Consider the following 15,529-nt stretch of genomic DNA (forward strand, 5'->3'; position numbering starts at 1 on the left):
CCAACAATTCTGTTTCGTATCCAATAAACTGTGAAACTTCAAATGAAAGAAGTTCCCAATTAAACTCACGGTCCCTTCTACCAGCCTGATGTAAATGCACGCTTTGAAAAGAAAGGCGGGTCCCAGCCAGAAAACCATGTACACTAATTATCTGGTTTCCTTTGCCACGAATCACCTAATTCTCACCTATAGTGCCTTATTTTACAGTGATGGTTTATCATGGCAGCACAGGGAAGCAGGAGCAGTAGCACTACACTTATCGTAGCCAACAGATATGTTGTTTTTAAAGACAGGGTGATTGAAAAAAGTTAAAGCCTGGGCTACCAAGGACAAACTTCCACTCAGTCAAAGTTTATATCAGTCATTTTGAATTAATGAGAATTGATTCTAACAACACTATTCTGAAGCCAAAACACTCATCTTACTTGGGCTGCACAATAAATGGCAAATTTCTCCATGTCACAATATGAGCATTTGCAATGAACACATTGCAGAAATCTTAATTTATTGTTTGTGCAATCAGTGATTTCCAATTTTAGGCAGAGGGGCTCTGTAGTTAGGACCATGCTTTGACATCACTTTAATGTAGCCAGAAGAAGCTCTAACCAGCTGTCAGCTCACTTCAGATCAGCTGGTGATAATTAATGATGAAAATATGCTTTCTGCACAGATTACAAGCACACAATGTGAACCTCCTGGCTTTAAAAACCTCTAGATTACAATAACATCAGGGTGGACACTTTTGACAAAGTTGCAGGGAGCTTTTTCTTCTATTTGATTGTTGTGAAGAGAGCAACGGTGAATTTTGCTTTCCCACTGGGTCAAAATAAACACCTCTCAGGGTTAAAACCTGGGAGCAAGAGAAAGTGTTTCAACGAGAGCGCTATTCTTGAAAATCACAACCCAGTCAATCTTATCTGTGAAAAGAGATCGATTTTACCCAAGAAAAAGACTGTTTGTGTAACAGGCTGGAAATCAAAGGTGCCGATATTTATTCTGAAGGCTAAAGTCAAAGGCAGAGAGATAGACGAAACACAGCAGCAAGCTCTCATGGAATGCATTCATGCTGTTGCACTGATTTGTACATATTTAAAGTACAACAAAGAGTTGTGTAACAAAGCGCCGACTAAAAGGAGAGCTTGACTGAAGAGTACAAACCCGGTTTCTTATCTGTCCTCTGCACAGCTTGTGAGTCACTGTGTGAAGTCAGCGTGAAAGTTGGATTATTGGTTCCAAGAATTCAATGATAAAAAAAGTCCGACACAGAATCGAGAGGAGAAAGATTAAGACAGACTCTAGTCACTAGATTGCTTCCTACTGGAGAAACATACAACTTTTTCAAAAGAACATTGCATAATCTTTATTTTAATCCCTACATTACAATCAGATTCAGGTCGTCAAGTAGGCTAACACTTAAACACAGAATAAAACATATGAACTGAAAAGTGCACCATCACTGCTACTGTCAAGAAACTTAAAAAGAGTAATCAAGATGCAATTTATGACTTTTGCTTACAAATGGAGCTGTTAGGTCTGCACAGAAATGTGCAAAGCATTGCAGAGGCAGTGTTTACTACATTCACATAAAGATAAAAAATGGATAATGATTACATGAATGACAACAGAATTTTTAAAACTGCTCCCGCTCCTACCGATTCAGAGACCTACAAAAAATGTGCTGTGCAGCCGTTTTAACACTGTATTGACCTGAATTTCTTTTTTCATTGAAATACATCTGAAAAAAGTGAGATTTTGAGTCTTATTTTCAGGCTTTTTGTCATTCTAACAGCAGGTGGCCTTTCTGTACAGCAAGTGTACCCCTCATGACTGAGACCAGCTGTGACTCACAGAGAAGGTGCCAGGGGGATGAAAGATGAGGGGAACTGAAGCAAAGTAGCACAAAAGTAGGACAAGCTTCTTGACAACTGAGGCGGAGATGATACCCGGGGAGCACTTTAAGAAGCCAAGCTTGCAGCCACGCACAAGTTTCTATTTGGCAATGAGCGGTGAAATCTATGATGAGGCTGTTCCTAACTGAACATATATAGATTTTACTTTTGCTTCTGAACCAAACTCCAGGACTAATACCTTGTATGTGTAAAAGCTACTTGCTAATGAATTTGATTCTGATTCTGAGACATGGGGTCCACACAGCCATTAAAGAGCGTATGTCCAGAAGTTATCACTTAAAGCTTCTGTGAGAAGATATTACTTAACTGGAAAAAATCAATGCTGATGGTTTTTTATGCCCCACAAAAACAGACAAGACCAGCAGCATCAAGACTAACTTTTTATATCATCACTTTCAGGGTCTGAAAACACTGCTGGGAGCTGGGTGTCAGATAGTGATTTGCTGCACATTGCCAAAACAACCTTTTTTGACATTTTCCAAAGAGTCTCATTAAAGCAGTACATTGAGTCATGCAATTACTTGTGTTTCACTATTAAAAGATAGAAAAGGTACCAAATATATATACCCAATCTGTTATGTCCTACTTTTTTGACATCCTTCCAAGCATTCCCATTTGACCCTATCAGGGAATGGTTTCAGGTGTTAAACAGGTGTTAAACAGGTGTCACGGTTGGTCTGATCAGGAAATGATAGAACGGTACTTTATTGATCCCCAGGGGGGAAATTAAATTTTTTTACTCATGCTATTTTGGACATGCTACACAGACAGTTTTTTTGGTATATACATACACATGCAGTGAACATGCTTAGGGAGAGATGTCAGAGTGAGGATGCTGCCGTCATCCAGCGCACCCAGAGCAGTTGGGGGTTCGGTGCCTTGCTCAAGGGGACCTCTGCAGCACCCAGGCAAGTGAACCAGCACCTCTCCAGCCACCAGTCCACTTACCAAACTTCGTCCATGCTGGGTCTCAAACCGGCTACCCTTCGGTTCCCAAGCCAAGTCCCTATGGACTGAGCTACTGCCACCCCGATTTAGGTAAATAAATAAAGAGGGAGTTGGTACAGACACCAGCTGAGCAGAGAGAGAATCACAGAGATGGCTGTAAAGTGAAAGGGAGAACGTACAAGACAAAATATTTGCTGTTACCTGATATTATTAAATAATTTACACAACTTTTTTTCCAACAAAAGTTCACTGTAAGCTAGAATAAAGCACTACACAAGGTACTTCCTTTAAATAACTGTCCTGGGTAAAAACTTCAGAATAAAAGCATTGTATGAAAACCAGAGGAGTCTCTGCACAGTAAAAACAGATCGGGCTTTTGCTTTGAAAAGCATCCTGGAAGCGTTTTCATGCAATATTTTTCATTCTGTTGAATTAATTTAGCTGATACAAAGCCAATACAGACTGCAATGTGTCAAGCGGTACAGTTTGCTGTGGAAACACATGCAAGATCTGGGTTTATCGTGCCAAACAGTACTGAACCAAACTGGACCACATGGTGGAAATGCACCAAAAGAGATTAAAATTAGCAAAGACAACAGAGGCTCTGCTTTGTTAACAGGAGGCGCAAACACAACACAAACTGAAAGTTTCCAGTACTGTTTTTTGAAATTTTAACAAACTCATTTTAAGCAAAACCCATTAATGATTAATGATGAACCCATTAACTCTCTTTTTCCCTAGAAGTTAAACACATTCAGAAAATTTAATGAAGCTGAAGCGCTAATGCTTTCACTCTAGCACTTATAATCAAAATCATATTATTTTGAAAGCTGTGTGTCTATTTGACCATCTGTTTGTCAGACTTGATAAATGTAGATCTCGTGAATGCATACAGGGCCAAATTGAGGATTTGATTATGTCCTAAATCACACAGCCCTGGACATGGAAACCTCACTAAGACAGAGTCAAACTGAATGTCAGGGTTAGTTAGAAGAATTGAGATCAAGTTTCTTCATATTGTTCTGGCAATAAAGGTTTGAGAAATGTTCTCAGGTCATGCTTCCTGCTGCCCCTAATAATCTGACAGCAGTATGAAAGCTTACACCCACGCTTCCGTCACTGAGAATCAATAACCATCCTCTGAGGGTGTGAGCTTTTCTTTGGTGTTCTTCTTAGAGACAGGGGATCAAACGTCTGTGTGTATCCAGGTGATCTTAACATGACAGCTAAACACAACTTTGGTTAGGGGAACAAAGTTTTCTTCTTTAATACCAAAAGTTTTCCTCACAGAAAATTGAACAGAGCAATAGTTGTATACAAAACAAACAAACAGAAAAAAGGGTAAGACAGTTCTGTTTTACAGAACCAGGACTGACTTAGTGAGACCTTTTAAGATGTGATGAAAACACATTTCATTTATTAACATCAGATTTCTGATTAATCCGGGCAGCACATCTGGAGATTTGAATTATAAATGAAGTTATAGCGATTCTGACACTGTGGGATCACTGCAGGTGTCTAATAACTCTGTAAATACCTGCAACCCACCAACGACTGTCACACTCAATAAGAAGATGTTTGTTCAAAGTCACCATTTTCAATACTTAAAAAGCTGCAAGCAAACCTGCAGTGTCTAACTGTTTTATATTTATTTATTAATTTTTTTGGCCTTTTTGCCTTTATTTGATAGGACAGCTGAAGACAGACAGGAAATGTGGGGAGTGGAGAGCGGGGGAAGGCATGCAGGAGATGGTCGACCGGCCGGGAATCGAGCCAGCGACCCCTGCGACGAGGACTGTAGCCTCTGTATGTGGGGCGCTTAGACCGCTAGGCCACCAGCACCCCAGCAGTGTCTAATTGTTAACAACACATTTAGTGGCAATGTTTCAATGTCCTTTAAACGCCCCACAGTGTGAAGGAGTTTGCTCACGAATTTTCATGGACCAATAGTTCTCCTGCACTCCTGTTTTATGACATACGTAGATGTGTGAGGTATTTTTCTACAATTAAAAAAAAAAGCTACCAGCAGTCTGTTGCAACAATTCAAATAATTGATTTTTAAGTCCTCTCTCTTTTGTGGCTGCACCCCGGGTGGCCATTTGAAATTTTCTAGGGGCTCAAGGGCCACCCTTCTGGACATGCTCATCATCTTCTTTTCCAAACATTGTCACCCCTGACAAAAATCAACAGACTCAGTCGCAAATGATTTCCATCAGCCTATGTTTTCTTATTTGTCAGTGTGCAGCACATTTCATAAAGCTGTGGTCATATAGTTTCACAGCCTTGTATCCAGTCTGTGGTTTTAATTCCTAGAGGTTACCAGATGTTTGGTCGATTGATTTATCTTAATAGGTACACATGATTCACATCAAAGATGTATGTTTGTAATAGAAAAGTCTTTACATTTTTGTAAACACAGAGATAAAGATATATCAGTCTTCTCTGACTTTTGTATAGGTAAAGGTCACTAAAACAAATCGTCTGTAGTCACGAGTAGTTGAACATATTCTGTCCTCTGAAGTAGAAACTTAACAGAGTTTGTCTCAAACATGACATCAAAGTTATGCTGCAAATATATTTGGTTTGTCCATCAGAGGTGAGCCTGTCATTAACACTCCTCTCTTGTGACTAATCCTGAGTGTTCTCAGTTTTAATTTACTCTTATTGGAGCTCACTGAAGAGAGGTCTGTTTTGATCATCCTGCCTGCAGCGTGTCATCACGACCCATACACAGCATGGACGTTATGAGAGGCAAAATTAGTGATCAAAGCTAGCTTAACTGAGGAATATTAAACATGCAATCTAAGTGGGGTCATTTATTATCTCCTGCTTTAATGTCAGGACTTGCTGTCCTCTGAGTAGCAGCAGGAGTGGCTCTTCACTGCAGTTTGACCGGTTACTGACATGTCCTCTGGTGTCCCTCCCTCTCTGTCTCTCCAGTGTTGGGGGTCTTTCCTGAGCTCTGCCAGTGTCGAGACCTGGAGCTGGACTGTGATGGCGCCCAGCTTCAAGACATCCCAGTGGTGGCTGAAAATGTTACCATGATGTGAGTGGAAAATAAAACACTTTTTTTTATTCATGTGTGAGGTTCAGGCGGTCCACAGGATGGATTAACTTTGTCTGTTGTCATTGCTACCAGATGAGCAAGTGACTCACTTGTAGACAGAATTAAATATGAACCTCTGTCAGAGTGGAGATGACTAATGCAACTCACATTGAGAATCAGCTGATGTGAGTGGGTGTCCTTTACATTTTTGTTAGTGCAAGCATCCCACACACCTTGAATCTTACATTTTAAAGTTTTGTGTTCAGTGTAACAATGTTTGCTTGTTGTAATTTTGTCTTTATTTTAGACTGTTATGTGCCCTTTAATATCATATACCACATAGTTTGGTTTGTGATTGGATTAGATATACCCTATTGCCTCTGAGGGGACATTTGCCTCATGCAGTAGTGGGAAAAAAACATAAATCTCAGAGTACTTTAACGCACAAACCCAATTCCAAGGCCATTAAATGTTGATAGAAACAGATTGTGATGGTTTGAAAATCATTTAAACTGAATATTTAAACAGTGTAAAGACAACATGTCAAACATTGAAACTGAAAAATGTCTGCTCATTTTATATTGGATGCCAGCAACACGTTTCAAAAAAGTTGGAACAAGGACAAAAAGCTCTGAATAATTTGTGTTATATGGAAAGAAAACACCCAGAGGAATATATCCCAACTAATGAGGTTAATTTGCAGCGGGCCTCCCCACATGACCTGACTGCCAGGTGGCCTTTCACTCTATCCCTCTTTAAAATAATTATATTTAATAATGCATACGTGTATGGAACACAAGAGATTCCCCAATAACAAACGTGTAAAAGGCAGATTACAACACAAAATGTATTTATATTTTAATATCAAAAAATGAGATGCTGAATCCAATCAAGTAGCTGCCACTCCCAGTCTGAGATATGTCACATTCTGTCCCTGCAGGACCCATCACAAATAAAGCCCTGCACAAGGCTGACAACCAATATTGGATTTCCATGATCTTCAGGGCCTCAGGTGGCACTGCTGAAAAACAGACATAACTGTAGTGAAAATAACGGCATGGGCTCAAAATCACTCCCAGAAACTATTGCCTTTGATTGAACCCAGTCTTTTGCTGGATCCACAAATGAAGGTTAAAACTGTACCATGTACAGAGGAAACAATATAAACATGAACCAGAAATTACAACAGTATCACATTTAAGATGAACAGAGGTGAAATAGGAATCTGTTTCAACTTAACTTGACATTCTTTTTGGAAATGATGAACATCACATCCTCCGCTCTAAAGGGGAGAGTGGCCATCCAGCTTGTTTCCAGCACACACTTCAACAGCCAGCCTCCGTATGGGGGTTAATAAGCCACCAACACTCTGCATGCATTATATCAGCAGCATGGCTCTGTAGTAGAAGAGTCAAGTGCTGAACTAGCCTGCTTGTAGTCCTGACTTGTCACTCATTAAAATCATTTGGCAGATAATGACAAATAATAATGTTGAGAATGGGACAACATTTCATCTTCAAAACTCCAAAAACTGATCTTCTTTGTTCCCCAACATTGCTGTTGTAAAGAAGAAGTAATGCAACAAGACAGTTAATATTGCCCTATTTCAACTTGTTTGGAAACATGCTCCGGTATCAACATCAACATTTAATATGTTGTCTTTGCACCATTTCCAGTCAAATGTAGAGTTTGAATTTGTGCAAACCATCCAAGTCTATATCTATCAATATTTTATTCACTATTTTGGGAATTAGGGTTCTGTGGTCAGCTGATTTCTTGGTGTTCATCAACAATAAACACAACTCACATACTATGATACAATGTACAGTATGAGGTGTGACGTACCGAGTGGTGAGCCCAAAGAGACAGCATGTTAAAATGTTAGAGTCCCAAAGGATTCAAGGATTCAAGGGTTTTTATTGTCATAGCAATACAAGCTGTCGCATGATATGGAACGAAATTCGGTTTCTCAGGTCCCGTATTAAGCCAAAAAAAGAACATACAATTAAGGGAAGACATAGTAAAAAATGTAAAAAATATAAATACAAATATAAATAATGTGCATAGTGCAATTGAATGTGCAAATATACAGTGTGCAAGTTTTGAAGTAGTCCGTTTTATTGTACTGTTAATGTTAGAGTCTGTATGACTGGGAGCGGCCGAGACTACAGAGCACCACCAGAGTTCAGCAGTCTTACAGCCTCAGAAAAGAAGCTGTTCCTCATTCTGGTGGTTCTGCTCTTGATGCTCCGCAGCCTCCTGCCTGAGGGGAGAGGAGCAAACAGTTTGTGTGCAGGGTGGGAGGTGTCCTTCATGATGCAAGAGGCTCTATTTCTGCATCTGCTGGTGTAAATGTCAGTGGTTGGTGGTAAGCTGTTCCCTACAATCCTCTGTGCGGCCTTCACCACCCTCTGCAGAGTCTTCTTCTCTGCAGCAGAGCAGCTGCCGTGCCACACAGTGATGCAGGAGCACAGGACGCTCTCCACCACACATTTTAGAGGGAGTTCAGAGCTGAGCTCCCAAGTCCTGCGCGCCTCAGCTTCCTAAGAAAGTAGAGGCGCTGGTGGGCCTTCTTTACCAGACAGGAAGTGTTCATTATCCAGGTGAGGTCCTCAGAAAGATGTATTCCCAGGTACCTGAAGCTGGGGACCACTTCCACAGCTGCTCCTCCGATGTGCAGGGGAGGGGGTTGGTGTCTGCCCTTCCTGAAGTCCACGATCATCTCCTTTGTCTTTTTGGAGTTGATGCAGAGGTTGTTCTCCCTGCATCAACCCTCCAGATGTTCCACCTCCTGACTGTACTGGGACTCATCATTGTTTGTGATGCATCCCACCACAGCTGTGTCGTCCGCAAACTTAACAATATGACAGCTCGGGTGTTTTGCTGAGCAGTCATATGTCAGTAGGGTGAACAGGAGGGGGCTCAGCACGCATCCCTGGGGGGAGCCAGTGTTCAGGGTGACAGAGGAGGAGGAGATGTTGTGGATTTTAACAGCCTGCTTCCTGTTCGAGAGGAAGTCCAGGACCCAGTTTCCGATGTGGGGGCTCAGTCCGAGAGTTGAGAGTTTTTGTACCAGAGTCTGTGGTATTATTGTGTTGAAGGCGGATGTGAAGTCCAGGAAGAGCACTCGAACATAGGAGTCTTTGCTCTCCAGGTTGGTGAGGGCCGTGTGCACCACAGACGAGATGGCGTCATCAGTGGAGCGACTTTTCCTGTATGCATACTGATGTGGGCCCTGTAGCTTTGCGGGGGTTAATCCTCTGCAGGGTCCTCCTCACTTCTGCCGAAGTCACGCTGAGGGGCACTTCTCTTGGTGGCGTGGCGAGTCTGGTGCTGGGGGAGAGCGTCAGGCAGAGAGGGGTCCCTGGGGCATTGTGCATCTCTGGAGTTGTAGTCTGTGATGCACTTCATGCCCCTCCACATGCTTCGAGGGTCGTTGGTGGAGAAGTGACCCTGGATTTTCTGAGCATTTTCATGTGTCAAGTGACTTGATGACGTTGTGTGAACGGATGAGCTGTTAATCATTTTTAATCCTTTAAAAGCTTTAAAACCATAGCGGATGTTTATAGATTGGATTATCTGTTAATTGACTTAATATAAGGGAAATGTGTATTACACAGATGTCTATAACCCTTTTTTGACATGCGTTAAGTTCCTGAAAAACACCTGACATTTCCCGGGTGAGCTGCATGTGTGAGCACAAACAGCTACATGTTACACCCCGACTGCGCCCACAGTGTTTCCTGCTAGGACAATTTACTGTGAGCGGGGGGATGTTGATGTTTATTAGGGATGCTCCGATCAGATTTTATGCTGCCGATTCCTATACCGATCAGCCATGAGTGCCGATCACTGCCGATCACCGATACCGATCACATGGATTTTCTGTGCATTTTTCAATTTAGTTATGGTGAGTGCTACATCATCTGGGAAAAAAGGAACCATAAAATCACCTTAATTTAGAAAAAAATGTCTTTTTACTAACTTCTTCAAGAGAAAAAATACAAAAAAAGAAAACCTTGCAGGCACAATGCAGCAACTATTCAGACAAAAGGACAACTGAGAGACACTTAAATGTACCTGCTATCAGTAACCCAATCTTTTACAGATTGGAAACATTAAGGCTCTCAACAGGCTAAATAGTGCAGAAAGTCTAATAAATAAAAGACAATATGTCTCACAAGTTTGTCTTTCTGAATATGCCATGTTTGAAACTTGTGAAACTTACAGAGAATGGGATTCCTTCTTTATGGAGACGTTCGATGTGAGATTACACTGTCTGGTGGAGCTCTGGCAGCGCTACGTCTCTATGAATTATTTACGTCCCGGTAGCACGTAGCGGGGCTCCAAGTGAGAGAGCAGTCGGCGGAACTCAGTGTCTTCCACCACTGAGAAAGGCTCATCTAGCCCGATTCAATTATTTTTCGGGTTATTTGCTTAGACTTCTGACTGTCACGCTCATACAGGCGAGTGTTGCCACCGTGGGCTGTGTTAGCTGCCGTCTGACTGATGCTGCTCCGGCTGTCTTCTTTTCATTCACTGCCGTGAGCCTCAAAACCTCACCATACTCCGCCAAGTGTTTGCTCTTTAAATGTCTCATTAAATTGGTTGTGTTGAAGCTTTTTTAACGTGCTTCCCCTGCGAGGTACTTTTTCGTTGCATGTGTTGCAGGATGCAAACTTTACATCACTCTTACAGACTGTATAAAAGTTCCACACGGCAGACATGTTTGTTGTGGTTTGCCGCTGCGCGCCTGCGCAGTGTGAAGGAAAGGGGGAGGGGGCACATTACACACAGGTCCTCTTCAGGCTGCAAAGTATGAGCCACAGGTGATGTTTTTTTGTGATCGGCAATGAAGGCATTGATCGGCATACGCCGATCACATACTTTTTCACAGAAATCGGCCGATAATGATCGGTGGCCAATCGATCGGAGCATCCCTAATGTTTATATCATGTGACTGGGGGTTCTGCCTAGTTTAGCTGCTTGGTTGAAAAAAGCTGCCATGGTGTGGATTGATAGCAGAGGCAGTCAGTTTGCGCTTTTTAGTAATGTTTTCAGGTCAAAATGTCCGCTCACGGAAGCTTAGAGAATTTGACTTCAACGACAGATATGAAGAATAATTCTCACTTTTTTGATGTGTGAACAAAAACTGAAAATGTATATGTTTTGATGCGTTTGGTAAAGTTGCTGTAATGGATTGCATTAAGTCAGATGGTTATAATGTTATGGATAATTGTTGTATATCTCCCTGTATATCAGTTCTCCACATCACGCAGTGTGTCATGGTGCTTTCAGACCTTGACCACCATTTTGTCGAGGTGCAATCAAGAACAGAAAGACCTAAAGTCAGGGAATTGTGGCTGGGCTTTCACTATGAGAGTACACCGTCGGTTGAGTGAAGTTTCTCACAAACTAGAAATTCCTCTGAATGGTTTTGAGCAGCTGATTGGGACGTGATCTACCTTCATGCTCCCTAGAGCACTCCACAGCAAGCTGAAATCTGGTCTGACTTCAAAGTCAGTTGTGTGACTAGAATATTTAGGCAGAAATGGCTTCAGTTCACACAGCATTTGTCCAACCTAAAGAAGGGCTTCATTGCTGCTCCGTATTTTCAGTCATACATTTGTGACAGTGGTAGATATTTTCACAAATTAAAAACAAATGTTAAAATCTTGGAGAAAACGTATGTCTGAGTAATCCCTCATTCTTCAGAGCTCAATCTGCAGGCACTTCTGACACCAGCTTTTACACAGTTTTTTCTATCTAGAGATCTTGTGACATTACTAAGTCACAGAACTCCTTATATGGTCATGTTCGAAAGACAGACCAGAAAAAGACACATCCACATTCTCAGGGTTCCAGGAAACTGACCAATCAGAAGAAAGTGGACTGGTAGGGAGAGGGGTATGAAGATAGGCAAGACCTAAGTGATAAAACATACAATGAGGTTATAAATAAAACTTGAAATTAAGACAACATGGCCTCTTTAAACAGTAGAGATTCAGGACACAAAGGTCAATAATTAAGGCCACTTGAAATTAAAGTTAATTCTGCTACATTTGAAGGCTTTTTTAGACTCTATATTGTCAGATTTATGACTGAAAGAAAATATCCATCATTTAGAGAAGGGAAAAATTATCAAGGTCGTTAGTATGGGGAATGTTAGGATGATTGGTTTAACACCGAGTACATCTTGTGATCCTCAAGTTTCAAAGAAAACAGAGGATGAAGAAGGAGAAGGAGATACATTTTATTAGTCCCTGAGGAGAAATCCAATTTTTATAGTCTGGTGTTGAACACATGCACGAATAGGATGCTCTGGATCCTCTAATGGAGGGATGTCAGAGTGAGGGGAAAACATATGGTTAAGAGCGCCCCAAGTTACTGGACCTTTCTCAAGGGCACCTTGGCAGTGCCCAGCCATAAACTGGCACCTCTCTAGCTCACAGCCAATTTCCAAACTTGTTCTGTGCCAGGATTTGAGCTGGAGAACCTCCAGAGTCCCTACAGACTAACCTACTGCTGTCCCCATCAAAAAGGAACTATGATGATTTATGATTTGAAATGGTTTATTGAAAGAGTGACCTTGATACTATGAAGCTGTGAGCTGCTCAGCTGTCCAGTTATGAGCCATCATTAGCATAATCCATGATGTAAAACTCAATCTGTATTCTGATTTTTAACCTCTTGTTATCATTCAGGTCTCTACAAAGGAACCGGCTTCAGACACTTAAAGCAAACATATTCTATAAGTACCGGAGCCTACAGAAACTGTAAGTGTCCTATGAATTATGGATTGTATGCCATTTACATTTAAATTGTTAGATTTTGATTTACATAGGACTGTTTTTCCTCATTTCCTTCATTATTTATCTTTCATCTGTCCTGTATTCAGCCTTATCGCCTGTTCTGAAAGGAACATATATAATAGAAGATCATAATTACCATGCATGACATTCTATGCTATCCATTCAATACAGCGTAGCATCCTGATGATTTCACAGAGCACAGATATTAACTACCCTTTGAATGAAAGACACAACAAAGAGTTTCTGAACTCTAAAGCTGTCATGTTTCAGTCTAAGATGACTGCAGGGAACGTTGGCAGAAGCTGTTGTTTTGTTCTGTGTATAGATTCATTTACTGCTGGCTTGGTTGTTTATCTACCTCTCACAGTGCCACACACTGAAAAGGTCTAATCCTCTGCCAGAAAACATTTGGCTGTGTTAGTCTGTCAGCCTTCAGTAACCACTCTAAAGGTTTAACTGCCTTGAAAACTTTTCTCTTGAGATACATATTAAAGTTGAGAATGAATCCTCAGGTTTTTTAAATACGCAAAGTACTGAACAGGTGTCAGCTAAGGTCTGGAGAACTGTAAGTAAGCGTAGTGAAAGCAGAAGCTGTTGAAATCAAAGACAAATTATTCTCAGAATATGGAATACTTCATTTTAGTAACGTAGATTTTAAAGTGGTTCAGGCTTTTGTGCAAATGTTTCTTCCTGTGCGTGTTTGTGTGTCTTCATTTAACTACAGTAACAGGGCTCTTATTGATTTGATCTCACTTTTTTATTTGGAAATCTTTTGCAGATATCTGCAGCACAACAAAATCCAGGATGTGAGTCCTGACGCGTTCAGAGGCCTCTATAATCTAACAAGGCTGTGAGTGTGTGTTCATAACATTTTCATTCCTGACATTTATAACATGCTGTGTTTTATAAAGCACCTCAGAGGAAATTATTCATCCAGTAAACAGTCTTTGGTTGTTGATGGCTGTTGATAAAATCTGAATTAACAGGTGTCTCAGTTTTGGCTGAACACAATATTTCATTACAGCAGTGATTGTTTACGTGCTTATTTACTGCTGCTTTTAAAGCACTGTTTATTACTGAAGTTGTGATTACACAGGCTGCTCTGTCACTTCAGATTTACACATTCCCTAATTATTATTAATTTCAAATAAAAATAGTGATAATGGATTTCATTAAAGGTAGTGTTTAATGTAATTGTAGTGTGTGCAGTATTGACCAATCACTTATCAGCAGTCCGTTGTGTGTGGAGAAGAAAACAGTTTGTGAAATGAGCATGAGACGGCTGGATGCAGTCTGCAGTCAGTTATCCTGGCTCCCATTAGTAGTAATGAGCTGAGGATTTATATGTCTCTATAAACGGATATCTGCATGCAAGTGCGGCTAAAAATCAATTCAACTTGAGCAACCAATCTGCTCGATTCTGTGTCATGAAAACCATTCACTGTTAAGATTCACGATTCCTGGCTTGTATCAGGAATGAACAATCCAACTTCTGTTTAAAAAAACAAACATTTTAAAAGTGGTCTATTGTCAGATTTGACAAAGTTTCAGCAAAATTAAAACCTGTTCAGAAACCAATCAGTCAATCTATCAATCTTTAATTGTATAGCGCCATATCACAACAAATGTTACCTCAAGACGCTTTTACAAACACTATATGTCAAATTATGAACAAATACCCAACATCAAGACATCCAGTCCCCTCTTACAGACCGGACTCAGTCTGATCTCATTTTAATCCACCATGAGCAGAGCATTTTGCAGCATTTAGTAAGTTACAGTGGCAAGGACAAACTTCCTTTAACAGGCAGAAACCTCGAGCAGAACCAGACTCATGTTAGACACACATCTGCCTCAATCGAGTTGGGGTTGAAAAGAGGGATAGAGGAGATTAAGAGTGGGAGAGAGTGATGATAGTGATGAGATGGATAGTAGTAGTAGTAGCTGTTATCGCTGGAGTCCAGCACGTCCGTAGCAGGTGGAGTCTGGAACGTCCACAGCAGCAGGACGTCTACAGTAGCGACTCAGAGGAACCTATGATACAGAAAGAGGAAACATACATTTTTCAGGGTTCATATTGCTGAAGCAAACCAGAGCAAAGTCTCTGTGAAACTTACTGTTTACCATGAAACTGAGACTTACTCAAGGGAAAGTGATGATAGTGTTACTTTTGACGGTCACAAAGACACATCAATGTAATCTTCAGTCAGTGAAAAATGTCCCAAATAGCATGGCACCAGATATAAAGCAGGGGTAATGTCAGTTTTAAAACTGGAGCAATTTTAAAAGATCAAATTTGATAGGATGGTATATCATTTAAGTGTCACTGTGTATTCTTGTCATCAGATTTGACAACTTTAGACCTGTTAATGGCAAATAAATGACATGAAAATGATGGCGTTGTCACAAATGGACATCGCTTCACATGGCGCTCTGGAAGGAAGAACATCTCATGGCTCTTAACATATTTCCTCAGTCCTTCTCTCCCTTTCTTCATTTCCTTTGTTGGGTCTTTACAAAAATATGCTGTAACAGCTGAAAGCTTTTACTTCCTATATGTGCCTAAGATGTTCCAAATGAATTCAATTAGATAGATAGATAGATAGATAGATAGATAGATAGATAGATAGATAGATAGATAGATGGATAGATGGATAGATAGATAGATAGATAGATAGATAGATAGATAGATAGATAGATAGATAGATAGATAGATAGATAGATGAGGTGCAAGTGATGGATGCAGTTTAACAGACACACCTATACACAAAACACTCCACAGCACAGATTAATAAGCCTTGCAGGAGAGGGGG

The 15,529-nt window shown here is 40.8% G+C and overlaps 1 protein-coding gene across 1 annotated transcript in view; it reads left to right on the forward strand.

The window, feature by feature from the left end:
* Nucleotides 1–15,529, forward strand: part of rxfp1 (relaxin family peptide receptor 1) — an 89,767-nt gene that overhangs the window by 52,544 nt on the left and 21,694 nt on the right. Inside the window, exons 4-6 of the mRNA XM_034689730.1 lie at nt 5,799–5,904; nt 12,609–12,680; nt 13,495–13,566. Coding sequence (XP_034545621.1) covers nt 5,799–5,904; nt 12,609–12,680; nt 13,495–13,566 — 250 coding nt within the window. The remainder of the gene's footprint in view (nt 1–5,798; nt 5,905–12,608; nt 12,681–13,494; nt 13,567–15,529) is intronic.

The sequence above is a fragment of the Notolabrus celidotus genome, chromosome 8, assembly GCF_009762535.1.
Source record: "Notolabrus celidotus isolate fNotCel1 chromosome 8, fNotCel1.pri, whole genome shotgun sequence".
NCBI classification, from domain to species: Eukaryota; Metazoa; Chordata; class Actinopteri; order Labriformes; family Labridae; genus Notolabrus; species Notolabrus celidotus.